This window comes from Scardinius erythrophthalmus, assembly GCF_964197995.2.
Source record: "Scardinius erythrophthalmus genome assembly, chromosome: 5".
Lineage (NCBI taxonomy): Eukaryota > Metazoa > Chordata > Actinopteri > Cypriniformes > Leuciscidae > Scardinius > Scardinius erythrophthalmus.
Genome location: NC_138225.1, coordinates 19,926,564 through 19,944,534, shown reverse-complemented (window position 1 = coordinate 19,944,534; position 17,971 = coordinate 19,926,564). Strand labels below are relative to the sequence as shown.

The window sequence follows — 17,971 nt, the reverse complement described above, 5'->3', positions numbered from 1 at the left end:
CATTTGATATGTGTCGTTCCTGGCTGAACGCAGTCAATTCAGCGGAGCGGAGCTTTTTTTCAATCTTTTTGGTCACTGTAGGGAGTTTTTTATTGTACAAGTTCAAGATTTGATCCCTCCTGATGAAAACGAGAGAGCAAAAGCCCACAAACTATAGTTCGTTTCTCTCTCAGGATACCAAAGAGGCAGTTGTCAGAGAATTCAAGGTAACGAGACAGATGGATGCTGACAAAATGCCGAAATGTTTCTCAAACAAGATTTCAGATCCCCTTCAGAAAAAAATGATTGGCAGTTCACATCAAGGGCACTTGCTTCAACATTCCTCAGAAGGTTGGATTTAGGTTGGCGTGGCTTTGCCCGTAATTGCCTTGGGAGATCATGAAAGTCTTTATGTTCAGCAGGCTGCAGAAGATATTATCTCTTCAATCTCAGTGTATCGTGGGAAGACAAAAACGGAACTGAAGATACGCTGGTTGGACGATCCTTATAGTCTAGGATATCCCGTACACCTCACTCAGAGTTCTTGGTTCTGCTGCCTGCATGTCCTAAAGTGCCCGAAGCATGCAACGCACTCTCTTCCGAAACACATATTGATGATGATCTTCAGCTTGGTCTGAATTTAAATGCATTAACAGTGAGATAATATGATGATCCTTCAATCTGGTATAAAGAGACTTATTCACATGTTGGCTGTTGGCCAATCCACATGCTATTGGGAGCTGTCATGAGATTGTCAATGTAAATACATCCAATCCTGTCAACAGACTCATGCTTCAATGTTCAGTAACAGGTAAATTTACACAGTTAGACTACATGGAATACATTCAAAAAAATAAAATTAAAGTAAAAAAACTCCATATGAATTTACTATTCTATATGTAGAGAATTCAAATTATTTTTCAAGTAACAAAAACTGAGGATAAATGTTGCACTGCCAAAAAATGGCCCCGGAATCGATGCGCATTGGTTTCTGCGTCCATTGCAAAAAGATTTTTATGTGCATTTATAAGTTTATGTGTATGTTAAATAAAATGTAAGTCTGAAGAAGAGCTCCGGCCCTAACGCTCTGACTTGACTTTATACCGCAGAACAAGGTACGTGGCAAGTCTCAGAATTAAGAAAAAGAGCCCCAGCACAATGAAGTCCACGTAGAGCTTAGCATCCTCCACATCCAGCAGCTGCAGCACCTCTTCTGGTTTCTGGAACTTACACACCACGCCGGGACACTCCAGCTCTGAGCGGTTCATGCCATAGATGGAGAGGATCACACCCTCAAAACCATACCTGCAGAGGAAGAGATCAGTGTGTGGGTGTGATATTTTTGTGATTAGGGGATGAATGTCTGTTTATGATTGTTATTGTTATGGTTCTTGACTGACCTGACGTACGACACATAGGAGCTCCATTGAAGGTATTTGGGGATGGTGTCAAAGTTGACAAAGAAGCCCGAGAACAGAAGAACTGGGATGGCAGAGACTGGACCTACAAATGTGGCAACCTGAAGATGCGAAAGAGGATTTTAAGGGAATTTCACTGAATGCATTTTTAGGGCTGTCAAAGTTAACTAGTCAAGTTAAAATATTAATAAAATGTTACTTGGTCTGCTCCCTGGTCAGTCCTCGTTAATGTTTACGTTAATTTTGGTATAGTACTCTTCTGCTAATAAAGTTTTAATTTTTTCATTTTAATCTTCGTCTTCGAGTCCTGCGTACACCACGCTCAGCCATAGCGTGCCAGCAATATTGTTTAACAGATTTACTGAATTATTAGATTATTGAGTGGTCCTAAAGACTGTTTGGAATTATGAGAATAATCTTTAATCAGACAAATTACTTAATTTATGTTTGAAAACTCCTCTGTTAAAGTACATGTTGTATATTTTGTAAAAATGACATAGGATACCACAGAAGAAACTACACATATTTTTGTTGATCTGTGCATGATATCTGCATGATATCATAACTGCCAGGCAATGACTCTGACGTCAAATGTAAATGTATTCATGTATTAAATGTATTAAAATTATCATAGCAAAAATATATGCATTACATTTTAGAAACACTGACGTACACTACAGTTCAAAAGTCTGGTGTTAATACATCTTTTAATGTTTTTGAAAAAAAAAGCCTTATTCTCACAAAGGCTGCATTCATTTGATTGAAATAAAAAAAAAGAAAAACGGAGATGTTGTGAAATATTATTACAATTTAAAATAACTGTCTTCTATTTCCTGATGTCAAAGCTGAATTTCCAGCAGCCATTACTCCGGTCTTCATTGTCACATGATCCTTCAGAAATCTGTCTAATATGCTGAATGGATGCTCAATAAACATTTCTTATTATTATCAAATTTGAAAACAGTTGTGATGACAAATATTTTTGTGGAAACCGTGACATATTTGTCTTAGACAGCGGGGTGTCTCAAATTCATTAACATACAGACCACAGCTCTTACAACAATAGTAACTTCATTTAACATTCAAGGTGGTAAATTTATTAACATTCATTGTGACTCAGACGAACCCAAGGTGCTTTATATACTTGTCACTGCTACGCTGAAATAAACTTCTTCAAAATCGACATAATTTTTTCTTACACAATTTTAAAGTCTTCACTGTCACTTCTAGTGAGTTTAATGCATCCTTACAGAATATATGCATGTTACCACCACTAGTTTGAAGTCCTCATACCTGTAGTGAGGTGGATGCCGCTCCAATGAGAAGCCCCAGAGACTGAGCCACTAAGGCAGTGGAGGTGGACAGTGCCATAAAGAGCAGATACCTTGCTGCCTCTGGAGGCTGCTTTGTCATCCAGTACACTATACTGCAGTACATTATCGGACAAATGACCTGGAAGAGTGAGAAGAAGCACTCATACATTTTACCTGGCTGAGACATATGAACGATTTGAAAAGTGTGACAGACCCAGTAGGGCATTGATTGACATCCCCCCAACATTTAAAAATGTCTGTCCCCTCACATGCCAACTTCTCAAGCCCTTCCAATTAGTTATAATAGTGGCTACATGCTTTGATTTAACATTATCACATGAGAAAGATGTAGAAACAGACGTACCTGGAATGGAATGTCAGCCATGGTCTTAGCCAGGTAATAGGCCTTTAGACTGTACCAGTAATTAAGATGCTCCCTCATGAACACTGACATCTCCATTGGAACTGCAAGGAAAACACATCATTGCATCAGCGTCTAATTCGATCCACTTATTCTGTAAGAACCATAACTCTCAATCAAGCCAAGAAGAACGCTTCTAATTCATTACAAACCAAAAAGGATTTAGTAATCAGACAGATCAAATCTGTTTTCCATGCTCATAAAGAATTATGCACACACAACCAAACACACAGATTGCCTTACATGTAAGGACGGTGGGCATGAGTGCAGCAAACATGAGAAACAGCATGGAGAAGAACAAGAAGCCAGTGTTGTTGAACACTTTGCTGGCATCATTCCCAATGTTCAGGTACAGCAGACCAATCAGCACGCCGATACACAGGTGTGACATCACCCTCAGGTGGGTTAATACCTGAACACACACACACAGACGTTGCTTTTGTTGTTGGATTTCTTTAACATTTGATATATTAGGCACAGACAATAACAAGAGAGGATAATTCTTCTTACCGTGTCCCTGCATATTGTGATGAAGGTTCTCTTGAAGAGGATGCAGAACTGTGTGAAGGTACTGGTGGCAAAAGTGTGTTTCTCAATGTAGCCTGAATCCTGGTCGATTACACAATAACACACGAGGTGAGCGGGTCAGAGTCTGATAAAGAGACTGACAGATTTTGTGTGTGAGAGTGTGTGTTCATCGCTCACATTATAACACTGGGAGGGGCAGGATGTGGTGGGGTCATTCTTGTCAATGGAGTTCTTCTTGCTCTCATCTGAACACAGGCCTCCCTGAACAGCCTCGAAGAGCACAGGGTTCAGATCACCGTACTCTCCTGAGGCGACCTCGATTACTGCCAGCAGAAAGACAGCAGAATTCATACACATGCTGAGTGATTGACTGACAGGACAGACAAGAGGAGCCGAAAACAAATATCAACTCTTTGAATACACTGGCATGATGCCTTCAGCAACTCAATCACACTGGATATAATATATAACTAATATTACAAAAAATAAATAAATAAAACTATCAATAACAAATAAAAGTAAATTAGGAGATACACTCAAAAGCTCTTATGCTCACCATTGCTGCATTTATTTGATCAAATTTACAGTAAAAACAGTAGTATTGTAAAATATTATTTAAATTTGAAAGAACTGTTTTCTATTTTAAAATGTAATTTATTCCTATATGACAAAGCTGTTTTCAACAGCCATTACTCCAGTCTTCAGTGTCACGTGATCATTCAGAAATCATTCTAATATGATGATTTGCTGCACAAGAAACATTTCTTATTATTAATGTTCAATTGATAAAAAAATAAATAAAAAAAAACAGGATTCCCTGACCTATTGATATTGGCTTAAATATTATTCTTATTTCTTTTAGGTGTGACATTTTTAAAGGGATAGTTCACCCAAAATGGGTGAAAATGTTGTCATCAATGCTGTTCCAAATCTGTATGAGTTTCTTTCTTCTTTTGAACTCAAAAGAAGATCTTTTAAAGGATGTTGATAATCAAACAGCTGATGGTAGCCATTGACTTCCATAGTATTATTATTATTTTTGTATTTTTTCATACTATGGAAGTCAATGGCTACCGTCAGCTGTTTGATTACCAACATCCTTTAAAATATCTTCTTTTGAGTTCAACAGAAGAAAGAAACTCATACAGGTTTGGAACATCTTGAGGTTGAGTAAGTGATGACAACATTTTCATTTTTGGGTGAAAACTATCCCCTTAAGAAAAACTCTCTCTCACTCTCTCACACTCTCTCACACACTCACACACACACACACACACACACACACACACACACACACACACACACAGTACACCTACTAAAGTCTGCAGGATTGTGGTACGTGGGGCAGTGGAGTCCAAGGTTTTTCAGGTAGGGGATAAGGTACGGTACCGTCCCCTTATATATACACTGACCTTGACTCAGGATATAAAGCTACACAGAAGAACAGACAGAGTATTAAAGAAGAACATGAACACATTAACATCCTCACACACTTCCAGTCATTCAACCCAGAAACACATTTTTCACAATACGATATAATTTTAGAATACAGCAATGACCTTGTCAAACATTTCAAACAGTTTTGCACTGGGCTGGTGGATCGTACAGATAATGGTTCTTCCTCCCAAAGCTAGAGATTTCATCAAGGACACCACCTGGAAACAGGACGCGCTGTCTAGACCACTAACATACAGAGACAAACACATGTAAGTTTGGAAATATTAAACAGAAGGGTTTCGTAAAGGAGCAATATTAATGCATACATTGTATTTTAAAAGGATTATGGTTAAGAATAAGGCTGTGTGTAATACTACAGCTCTGGGTACCTGGTGGGTTCATCAAAAAACATGACAGGAGGGTTGTTGACCAGCTCCAGAGCAATAGCCAATCGCTTACACTGGCCACCCGACAGGGAGATGGTGCGAGTTTGGGCACACTCCTGCAGTCCTAATGCTGTGAGGATCTCATTCACCTGTCACACATTATATCATTATTTAGCTAACAAAAACACATAAACACAATGTCACCATTCAGCTTCAAAGTTTTGATCATTTTTCTAACATACCGTACTATCTATAGTGGTGCTGCAAAAGCTTACCAGTTCTTTTTTCACGTCCATATTTTCATTAAGTTTAAGGTTAGCAGAAACCTAAACAAAACAAAGAAAGATTACATTAAAACAAGTCTAATCTATAATCAATTATATAAAAAACTATAAGTATATAATTGAAGGTGTTTATGTACAAATAATTGTGCATAAAATAATGATTTGAGTTGAAATAATTTTATTATTTGAGGAAAAGAGATTGGTTGCCAGGGACAATTGTTATATATACAGCTTCATGAAAATAATGCATATATTTGCCCACAGAATGCAGTGATTGACCAATCAGAATGAAGTATTCTAGAGCGCTTCTCATGCTCACAGACGCAGACACACACAAAGGATCTCACCATCATTGCCTCTCGTGTTGTTAGGTTTGGCAGTAGCATGTCTTCTTGCATGATGTAACATGACATTTTTCGAAAGGTGCGGAGGTCACGGGGTCGCCCGTTTACCAGGATTTGACCTTTCATGCCGGTCTCTCTGCAGGAAGATATGGGACAGAAATCTTAATGAGACTAGAAAAAGAAAGGCTGGGAAGTGATAAACAGGTACTTCTGTGTACATAAATGCATGCCCACCTGTAGCCGGCAAGAATGTTCATGAGAGTAGACTTGCCGGCCCCGGAGGGTCCCATGATTCCGATAAGCTCCCGACTGCAGAACTTTCCGGACAGACACTTCAGAAGGGCCTTAAATCCTGCACACAGCATTTTGGGTACATTGTGTTTATTCTGCTTTATGTTACAGTTTGCCAAATTAAATGCATGAAAGAGTTAGCTGGCATCAAACAAAAATAGGCTTGATTAAACATTGAATTCAATTAATATACTGTATACAAAATCATAACCAAAATCAAAATCAAATCATGTACTCAAAGTACTTTGTGCAGTCTAGAAAAAAATTTACCCTCAAGTAATGTCCAAAAAAAATGATTTCAACTACAAATGACAGAATAACAGTCAAGATTTGAACCATCATCCAATTGTGCTGAAAAAGCAATGAAGTCATACCAGTAGCTCTTATCTCTGCCTCAAGAGGGAGACAGAAACTTGTGTTGCTACTGCCACTCATTGTTAGCTTCTTGTTTATGTCAGTGGTCTTAAATCTTTTTGAAATAGCAAAAATGACATAGCATGCAAGTGTTGACTTGTAAGCCTAGCAACTTTAAGAAACATGCATTTTACATTTAAAGGTTTAGGGTCAGGAAGATAAAAAAAGGAGAGAAAGAAAGAAAGAAAGAAATTTATTCACCAAGGATGCATTACATTGATCAACAGTAAAGACTTTTCGTTGCTACAAAAAAAAATATTTTGAACTATCTATTCATCAAAGAATCCTGAAAAAAATTGTATCACTGTTTCGACAAAATATATCAGAAATCTACAAAAATAGCACAACTGTTTCAAACACTGATAATAATAAATGTAATGTAATGAAAATTCCGCTTTGCAAATTTTTTTGTTTAAAATATTACAAATATATATATATATGTCATTTTTTGTGTGTGCAAAAAACTTTATTACATTATAAGTGAACCTCGAGAAACATTAAAATTAAAATAAAAATCCATGTCATGACCCCTTTAATGCAAAAGAAAGAGTTTGAAATGAAACCGTTACAGTATATCTAGACCCCCTCAGGACCACAGACGCCTCACTGAATATCCCTGGTTTTATGTTATACGTTTTGTCTTCCCCCTTTATCTGTGTGTCTCTCTATATTTCAGTCAGATCCTTGAGTCATTAGTGAAGTGCTCTGATTGCTCTCTTTCATTCCCTGCATGTCTCTCTCCTTCTCCGCTTATGCATCATGGAAAAATTGATGTATGATAAGTGACAGAAAGGAGAAAGAGAAAGAAAAAGAGAGCGACATGGGCAACACCCTTACATCGACCTATAATTTCCGGTATGCTTCTCTGCATACTAATGATCTGTGGCGCGCATGAGTATTAAATGCTAACAAATGATATGCCCTGCATCCTGTTGTAACTAATAATTTATCTTTAGATTTTGCAACATGCTGACGATGTGTAACCTGAGCATTAATCTGCTCATGCATTTTTCTCCATCTCCAGCACGAGTTAAAAACAAACAGCACTGTGTCTGTGAGATCACTTACATGGGTCTGTGCTATAGAATGGGCTGAACAGGGATCAGCCTGAGACCGCTCTTGGAAAGTTTAAACACATTTAATCAATAGATGCAGTTTGCGGTTGTGTGCCGATAAGGAAGAAAGCATCCATCAATCTGCTAGCGATATGGTCTTGTGTTAGAAACGTACAGACCTACAGAGTGTTAGGAGGGTTCCTGAAAGTCAGTAACTATATTCACAATCTATATCTTTTTGCCTTAAAAAGTTTTATATTATATTTACATGGAGCAGGTTGCTTTGGAGCCCCACACATGACATACAGGAAAAAAATTATATCGTGGCCATGTTTCAACATCTTTGCTATGTTGTTCTATTTCGTTCACTTGTTTTAGAAGTTAAATAGTAGTTAAATCAATTTAATGAAAATAATGGAACGAATTAGTACAACATGGCCATGATTTACCTAAAATGAGGAAACAAATTATAATATGATTATGAATAATTTGCTCATATTAGGCAAACACAATTTTGTGGAAGGGCTATGAGAGCTAAAAATTGAAATACTGAATGAACTATGCAATGACCGAATACTTACAGTTCTCTAATATGATTGAGGTCTGCTAGAATACATTTACATGATTTCAAATTCAAAAACAACTTTTTAATGTTTCTCTTACATTGCTGCAGCACCCTTTTTTCACCTTCTGCCTGAAGCGCTCTGTTTTAGTTCCTGTCTTTTTAAAGCCCGACTTTTTCAAAAAGTCCAGTCTGTGCTCTAATAGGTCATCTGGACCAGACTGTTGGTCAAATGCTTATAGCGTGTGTCAGAAATGTAACACCCTTTAACATAATCAAATTTCAGCTCCGGAGGCTTTGTGAGCAGCTAAAAACTGTATTATAGCTATAATGGTGTCAGTAAAGTCCATTCCAGCTCTCCAATGAAAAAAACAGTATTTCCTCGACATAGCAAATTCACTCACCCAACTGTTCTTTGAGGGCGGACCAAAGCAGCCATTATGCAAATCAGTAGTCACAGAATGTGTATTCACAGAAATAATGGCAGGACTACAAACGAGGCATTTTTAGACAAGTATTTTCTGTTGGAGAAATTAACTCCCTTTACTGTGGACTTTGTGCTTTGTACCTTTGCAGATCGTTTGCATGCACAAACAGCTATATCACACACTGAAGGAAAGGTAAAAAAAAAAAAAAAATGTTTTTAAAAAGCATAACAGGTGCCTTTTAAGATTAACACCCTCAAGCAAGAGCACAGAATCTAATATTCTGCATTAGAACAAGCTAGCAAACAGTTTGAAGGTGGAAAAAGGATATTTCAAATTGAATGAAATATCTGGTGCATTACAAGAATGTATTTGGGTTAATTAGCTGCTATTTAAGCACAGAGACAGACCCCTCACTGTAAGAAATATGACTGTGAAATTCATAGTAATTAACTGGCAGCAAGTGACAAGTAACTTACTGTAAAATAAAAGCAGTTATTAACTGGCAGCTATTGACAAGTAACTTACTGTAAAATCTTCACAGTAATTAATTGGCAACAATTGTCAAGTAACTTACTGTAGAAGAAATAACCGTATTTTTACTGTTTTCATTTACAGTAGCAACCGTGTTACTGTAAAGTAAAACACACTAATTTGCAAGTACTGCTTTTTAACGGTAATAGTGTTTAAGCATGGAAGAACCATTACTGTTTCTCATTTTGCTGCTGTAGGACATAGTTAAACATATGTAATGGGCACATACTAGTGGTTACATTTGTGACTACTTATGTTTATTCAAACTAATAACTGTCTAACATCATAGTACCATAATCCAAAGTGTAATCTCTCAGATGAATTTGAAAATTCAGTTCAGCCAAATTCTCTGCCCCTCTCTATTTGTGACGTTATAGGCAAGATCATCTTGGATCATCTTGGATGCTTGATATGATTGTAAAGCACTTTGGGTGTACAAGTAGCACATATGAAAGCGCTATATAAATGCCTCATTCGTTCATTTATTCATTCAAGACTCAGAGGTATATTTCATATAAGCTAACAGGCCAAGTATAAATATCGGCTAACTGTAGCCTCAGCTTGTTTCACTCGCCAGAGCTGCTGGTAGCATTAGCATGACTGATAAACAGCAGGGCAAGCTATGTACAGACTTGAGTTGGTTTGAGTGGGCAGGAGGGCATAAATACTGATTGATGAATCAGTTTTCTTGGCCAGTATTAATTTTGATCAACAATTTGCACAAGTATTCATCAATTTGCCTCATGCAATGCAGTATTGAAGCTTTACAGCAATACTGAAGCTAGTCACTGGAGATGTTAAGTCTTTCCTTAACACTTTAAATCATGGTGTTATGATCATTAGACAGTAATTCATAAACATAAATAATCATAAACATAAACACCACTATGTTCCCAAGATATAATGTATCAGTCAAAAGTTGAACACACTATCTCATTCAAGTGAATGTGAGGGTTGGTTCAAACTTTTGACTTGTACTGTCCATGTTCTACAACAGATTTAACAAAAAACTGTTAAATAACACGGTTAAATAACACGGAATTGTTAAAAAACTGAATTGATCAAATGACAGGAAAATGTATTCTGTTTTGGTTTGGTTCATTTGCCCTGTCATTATTTGTTGATTTTGGCTGCAGCTGAAATCGCATACTTCCCTATAGGCGAAAAACAGTGACAAAAGAAGTATGTCCGAATTCACAGTACTCATAAAAGAGTAGGCAAAAAGCACCCGGATGACCTACTTCTTCCGGCGAGATTCTGAAGAGGATTTGTGAATAGCAGTGAAGCGACATAACTGACGCTGGTAGGTCACGTGATAAGGGCAACATGGCGAATGTAGTATTTCTGGATTACATTCATACTACACACACTCATATTTTATAGAGCTTCAAATGTACTCTAAAACACACAAGAATCAATTATGTAATTGATTATACAATCAGTAATATATATTCTAAAGGATGTTGATAATCAAAAAGTTGACGGTAGCCATTGACTTCCATAGAATGGGAAAAAAATACTATGGAAGTCAATGGCTACCATCCACTGTTTGATTACAGTACTCCCTTCATTACTGCAATTTTTGAGTGAATACACAGTATTCTACTGTGAACTTGTATACAGTAATTTCCTGTGCACAAACACTGTAAATTACTGTAGATTTCACATGTGTTTTTTACAGTGCTGGAGATGTAGTATATTCACAGAGCAGATTTGTGACTATTCTGCATTACTCATAACTAACTAATTTGCACTGGTATTGTATAACATATATGGCAGCCATGCTAGTTCCCACAGGTTCAGATCAAAGCAGCCATCCAAAATTCAGAATGTTTATGACTCGACATGTTCTAAAAGCAGCGAGAGAGGAGGAACAGAGCAAGGGATAAGAAATTGCAGGAAGATAAGAGAAGATAAAACATGACAGGTGATCAGGAGTCCAGAGGAAAAGACAAAGTGGAGAGAGAGGGGCCAGAGGTAATACAGAAAAGCAAAAACAACAGAGACCGATCAATAAAGATGAGAGGCTAGGAGAGGGAAGAGGCAGCATGACATCTAGGAGGAGGGTTAAATGGCAGGAAAGCCACATAGCTTCTATTCATCAATCAGAAATAAAACCATCAGCCTGCACATCACTATTAATCTATTCGCTCTGCCTTTACTCACATACATTATCATTCAAGGCTCAGGGCAGTACTTATAGAGGAACAATTCTGTATGACCTTCACAAAATTCCACATGGACTGCACAGCAATGAAAAGGTGAGAAAAACAACAAGGTAAACCTGGATGAACAAGCAAATACATTTGCCTTTGCAGTATTTTTTAAATTTACCAGTTTGAAAATGCATAATGCATAAACATTTCTGAGTTTTAATGCGTATATATGTCCATGCCGGCTGTTGCTGTTTTATACTGTCCTGTTTGGATTAATTTGCTCAAAGGTGACAGTAAGGACTTTTACAATGTTATAAAAAAAATCTATTTTTAAATAAATGCTGTTTTGATCTTTCTATTCATCAAAGAATCCTGAATAAAAAATTATCACAGTTTCCTTGAAATGATTAAGCTACACAACTGTTTTCAACACTGATAACAATAATAAATATTTCTTAAGTAGCAAATAAGCATATTATTATGATTTCTGAAGGATGATGTGACACTAAAGACTGAACTAAACTTTTTTTCTTTGCCATAACAAGAATAAAATTATATTTTATATGTAGCATGGTGGTGGAAAAAATATTGAATGGGAGAAAACATTTAATTTTTCCTCCCATCTTATATTTTTTTCATCAACATGCTCCATAATTTTAAAATATATTAAAATAGAAAAGTTATTTTAAATTGTAATAATATTTCACAAAAACAGATTTGTTTTATAAAGCCATATAGACTGTAAATACAGTTGTTGAAGTTGAACAATTATATCTCAAGGTTATCAAATTTGCTAAGACCTACATATTTTTCAGCATGAAATGATACATCTAAAACTGCTGATACAGAAATTGCACATGAAAGAGCTTGTTTCTCAACAGATGGAACAACAGAGGGATTGTATAATGAGGTATGAGGTAATAATGAAAGAATAGCATAATGTATACTAATTCAGAAAAAACATAATGTGGCACATCCTTCAAACATACAAGAAAAATAGAGTCTCAGGAGTGACCGGCTATCAATGTTATGGAGATCACCACTCTATGATTCACCATCTTCCATTTAGTAAGGGCACATGTGTGCAGGAGACCTTATGATACATCTGTCGTGTACATGTGCTTGGTTTGTGTCGGGTATGTGTGGGTGGAGCTCAGCATGCTGGTCTGGAGGACATGAAGCTATAGGAGCTGCTGTGTGTGCAAAAGCCATCATTCACCAGCATTAACGCAGCACTGCAACCACTCCATGAGGATTACTAGCTAAAATACATCGAGCATAGAAAGAGGGAGAAAGACAGAAGGCAATGAGAGTTATGAGATTTGTAGTGAAGCTCCAAAAGCAGGTACACAGAGCAAGTGTACACAGAGTGTAAATAGCAACAAAAAGAATTTTCTTTGCAATAAGTTCAAATAGCGATAGATGCTATTTACACTAAGTGAAAAAGTATTTTCTTTGCACAAGCTATTACTGGCAGATACTATTTGCACCTCAGTGCAATGTAGTATATTATAAAACAGTATGTAATAACAACATATTTAATGTATATGACTATATTTATTATAAATCAATAAATGGGTGCTGCTTTTTTGGGACATTACTTACACTTGACATTACCTCCCCTACACCTATTCCAAATCCTGCCCCTTAAACACTATATTCCCACTATTAAATACCTGTTTGGCACTTTATTACTACTTTTCGAATATTGTCTTAAATTTTATTTAAAATAAAGGCCTCTACGAGCTGATATGCGATGGGAAAAGGGAGAAGAATGAGTTCAGCCACAGCTTATGCAACCCGCCTCACACTCCATGCTGCTCATTCTGTCATCAGTGTGATATCATTTGTCATTTTGTCTGGCTCAATCAGACAATGGTGGGTGGAGTTAGTGCACACATAAATTATATACATTTAATGAGCTATTTAATTAAATTTACTTATTCCTTTTGTGTAATTTTGCAATGATGTCATTTTTTTTTTTTTTGTAAAGCATGAATAATATTGAAATCATAAAATTTTATATATATATATATATATATATATATATATATATTTTTTTTTTTTTAAGTATTGTATAATAAAAATACATAAAATGTACGTATTTTCATTAAATGTTTATACAAAAAATGGTCTACATATATTAAACAGAATCTACTTTTTATATACTACTTAATGTACTCAACATGTTTCGAGGAAGTTTCATAAAGATGAAATGAGAGATAGTACAGTGAGAATATACCATGATATAAAGATCATAATTCCATGAACCCTTTTCCAGCCCAGTGAATAACATACACCCAAAGCTCAAACTAACAATTTTTATTTGTTTAAGAGCATTTAAAAGCACAAAACATTTCTCCTTTTATCTAAGCTCTCCATATACCTTCTTAAGACTGCCATCTCTTATCTTATCTCACAAGCTACACAGAATGTCAGATAAACCTATCCAGTCTGATATGTCCATCAAAAACCAGCCTATGCTGCAGAGCAAAAAAAAAAAAAAACACCAAGTACAATCAATCATTGCAACCAGATTAAAAAAAAAAAAGGGCGGTGTAGAAGAAGATTGTCCTTATCAATAAAGTGTGTGTGAGCGTTCACGTGTGGGCTGAGCTCATCCCAGGCAGGTTTAGCTAGGCTAGGCAGCAGACAGCTGAGCAGTGTGCCGTCTAGGGAAGTGAATTATTTACTATATCTAAAGTCTGCTGAGAACAGCACTCCACAGCCCAGGACACAGGGTGGAGTGTGTGTGAGGGGCTAATAGTATTACGTCCATGTATATGTGTGTTTGTGTGTCGTGAGTTTGGAGTGATAAGGGATTATGTAAAGCTATTCTGTCCATATCACAAAACAAACCCCAACTGCGTCATCATGACACCAATGCACCAACTCAACAAGTAAGCTAAATAAGACGACATGAAAAATTTATTTGAGTTTAAATAATTGTATGATCTTGCCCGTACATTAAATAAAAGTTTCCACTTAAAAAAAAAAAAACAGTGCAACAATTTTACAGTAAAATCCTTTTCATGTTTACTACAGTTGATTACTGAGACACAAGATGGCACAAGTTCGAAAGAGTTTGAATCTGCGGTGTGAAAGTAGGTTTCAGTACTAGGATGAGATGATGTTGGCATGGATGACGGAGATCTGACAACAGCGATCGACCAATCAGATTTGAGTATTCCAGAAACCATGTAATAAATGTAATTTATTGGCAGTATCTTGAGTTCAGACACAATAAATGTTTAGCACAAGAAAACCAGACAAATAAGTTGTTCACGTCAGCACAGTTTTATGATTGGTTTGTTGCATAATTACAGTTCCTGTTTCTTGGCTAATATATTATTATATATGTGTGTAGCTTATCATATCTGGAAAGGTTGTCATTGGTTGGGAGAGATTAACGCAGTAAATCACATGACCACTTTTGTACTCATGGGCAATAAAAGGAAAATAACTGTCAGCGTCTTGATTTCGGACACAATAAAAAAAATCTCAAAAGGTAAAATGTATAACCCACTAATACTACCAGAAAAACAAACTATAATCACTCATTTTGAGTTATTTTCATCCAAGTTTAAGCTTCATCTTACAGTAATCCCCACCACATAAGCTTCATCTTGAAGATTCATGCAATACCTCGCCTCCTCCAACAGGGGCCCTCACGGATGGTGTAGGAAAGCTCTGTAAACTCCAAGTCCACTGCTGAACGCCGAGGCAGATGAGAAAACCTCTGTGCCTCAGTGATGTGGTTCTCCACCTTCTTCAGGTGGGTCAGCATGGCAGCATCTTGAGGGGCTCCTCCCGCACGCTTAGTCTCCTCCATGGGAATGGAAACTGACCCTGGCTCTGAGGACTTCGCAGCCATACCAAGAGCCTGGGAAATGTGGGAGAATGCAATGATGAAAACATTTTTATAATGCAGAAATATGGAACATTTGTACTGACACAGAATCATAAAATCATACCACTGATTCTGCAATCAAATCTACCTCAATGCAATCACCTCACACATACACACACTTATGCAGAAGAGAAAATGTCTTTGATGAGTTGTGTGTACATTCACACTCCTATTTGAGTCTATTGATACTACTGTATGTGAGGTTGGGCTGAAGAGAAAGAAAGAGGAACAGAAAGGTAACAAAATCATTCTGACTTTTAAAAAGAAACATGAACTATCATGGTGGTCATCATTCTGAATAAACATTCACTCATTCCAACATTATGCTTTAATGAAGTGTTTTCGGTTAGGCCAGCTGAATGGCATTTGGGTGCTAACTATATTATCCTGAGGCCATCTAGAAAGATATTTTGAGCATAAATCTGTGACAGAGGAAGCATCTGCTCAGACACGAGGGTTATGCACTTGGAGACAGTTTCGGTTAGCAGAGTAATCACCCTTGAAGCCTGTGGAATTTGATGCCAGCATCTGAAGCTTTGATGGAAACCTTTTTTTTTTCAGTTTTGCGTGGGCAGCTCTCAACGAACAAGCTGACAAGAATTACAACTGACCACTGGGTCGAGCATCTCTCTCTATTTCAAATTAGTATTTCTGTACCTTTCAATAGTAATGAAGAACTTTCCTGAGCATAATCCGTTCTATTTTTATGAATATTTAGATAAACTAACAGAACGTTTAAAGAATTATCCTCTATAAAAATGAAAGCTCTTACAGATTTAGTAGGATTCTCACGTTTTCCTGCTGGATGTGGAAGGCTGAGGTTGTAATTCCAGAAAGAACTGTTATGATGAGTAAGGATCTGATTACAGCCTGACAACAGTATAGTGCTGATTCATATGAACTTTCTGAATGACATAGAACATGAAAATTCTACACACACACATGTTAGGATTTGCTATCTTCGTTCGTCTCTCCATTGACAATGATTCTTATACTGTAGAAACCGATATTCTATCTCTACTTTTTCAAATAAGAATAATTTAGTATGTTTATTTCCCTCGTAGGGACTGGGACAATTGGTCCCAACAATGTATTAGTCCACAGCATACAAGAATTGCATTACTCAGAATGCAGTAAACAAGTGTCTTTCTGCAAGAATATCAGACTTTTGAATATAGCAGCATTCAATTAAAAATCACCACCAGATTCAATGACACTGACATTGTAAAACTGAGCTACTGAGGTACAAACAGTACTGACAGCAATGAGAATGTGGAATCCAATGAGTTATTGTATTTCACGTCAATATAGAAAGCACTTAGGCTGCAGAAGCATCTAAACCAGTTCCGGGTGCTGCGCTTGATAAAACCCTGCCTCTCTGAAGAACCAATGTTTTCAATGTTGCCATCTAGCAAATTATACTGTTAAAGTGCTTGTCAATATGGTATCTTCCATTAAAAAGCGCCCAGTTTATTTTCCATTATGTCTAAAGGCACAAGACAAGAGGCTGGAGAATCGAATAAAACTACATTTCAATACTGATCCGAGACTGTTCTGGAGCTTTACATGTATTGGACCCTCTTGCCACTTGACACAGGTTTTCATTAAATAAAATCATTCCATCACTGCTGAGGCTGGATGAAATACATGCACCAACAGGCGAACGAAAAACCTCAGAGGGATTCAAAATCTGTAAATTCACCAAATCCATCTTCCTCACAGACAGACCTGCACTTGATCCTCTTCATATCGAAGTGATTCATCTTCAAAAGAGTGGTCCTGAACACTTTATTTAAAATATTTCCAATATAATATTTGCAGCCTAATTTGGAATTCTGGTCTTTACTGGTTCAAGATGGTCCCACAGCCTGGCCAAACTGGTGTTAAGCATTAACAAATGAATTCAAAACCAGACAACAGACCCGGCTGACCAAGTGGTATAGTAAGGCATAGGCCTAATGATTATGTCACTTATAGGACTCTATTGGCCACAACTTGACTCTCTTTTTCTGGTCAGGAGGCCATGTTTTTGAGCACCTCAGAATGGATTAGAATTTTGTACATCTCTCTTATCTGACAAACCGAATTTAGGTCTTGGGGCTTTTACTAATGAGCTGATGATATCAATGAGTTGTATTAAATAAGGAAAACAGGACTTGATTGAGAACCAGTAGTGAAAACCCAGTCTGTCAGAGATAGGTCACTGTCTCCCTTCACTCACTGATGCTCCACTTCCCAACACAGATATAAGACAGAACACTCAATAAGCAATTATGAGGGAACAATATTCATTAATAAAGAAATGCCAATCACATTAATTGCACATGCATCTGGTGGATAGAGTCAGTGTTTAGAATAACATGCATCGCATACCCTGTCAATGACATCACACGCATGCAAAACACAGGCTAAGAGATCCTCTCCAAGTGTTCACAGACTCAAAATGACATGATACCTACTTTTTTGACGCGTTGAGTGAATCAAACGTCTCTCCGGCAGTGTGTTTCCTTATAA

General features: G+C 36.9%; 1 protein-coding gene across 1 annotated transcript; it reads right to left on the bottom strand.

Annotated features, from left to right (window-relative positions):
• Positions 1-1,058: 1,058 nt before the first annotated feature.
• On the bottom strand, positions 1,059-15,421 carry abcg4a (ATP-binding cassette, sub-family G (WHITE), member 4a; the record flags this gene model as incomplete). The annotated part of the gene is made up of 14 exons (XM_081364853.1): positions 1,059-1,284; positions 1,380-1,498; positions 2,691-2,849; positions 3,075-3,175; positions 3,375-3,543; positions 3,642-3,740; positions 3,837-3,982; positions 4,976-5,090; positions 5,219-5,342; positions 5,486-5,631; positions 5,758-5,808; positions 6,114-6,246; positions 6,345-6,462; positions 15,193-15,421. The coding sequence occupies 14 exons, from the start codon at positions 15,419-15,421 to the stop codon at positions 1,059-1,061; spliced, it is 1,935 nt and encodes a 644-aa protein (XP_081220979.1).
• Between the last annotated feature and the right edge of the window lie 2,550 nt (positions 15,422-17,971).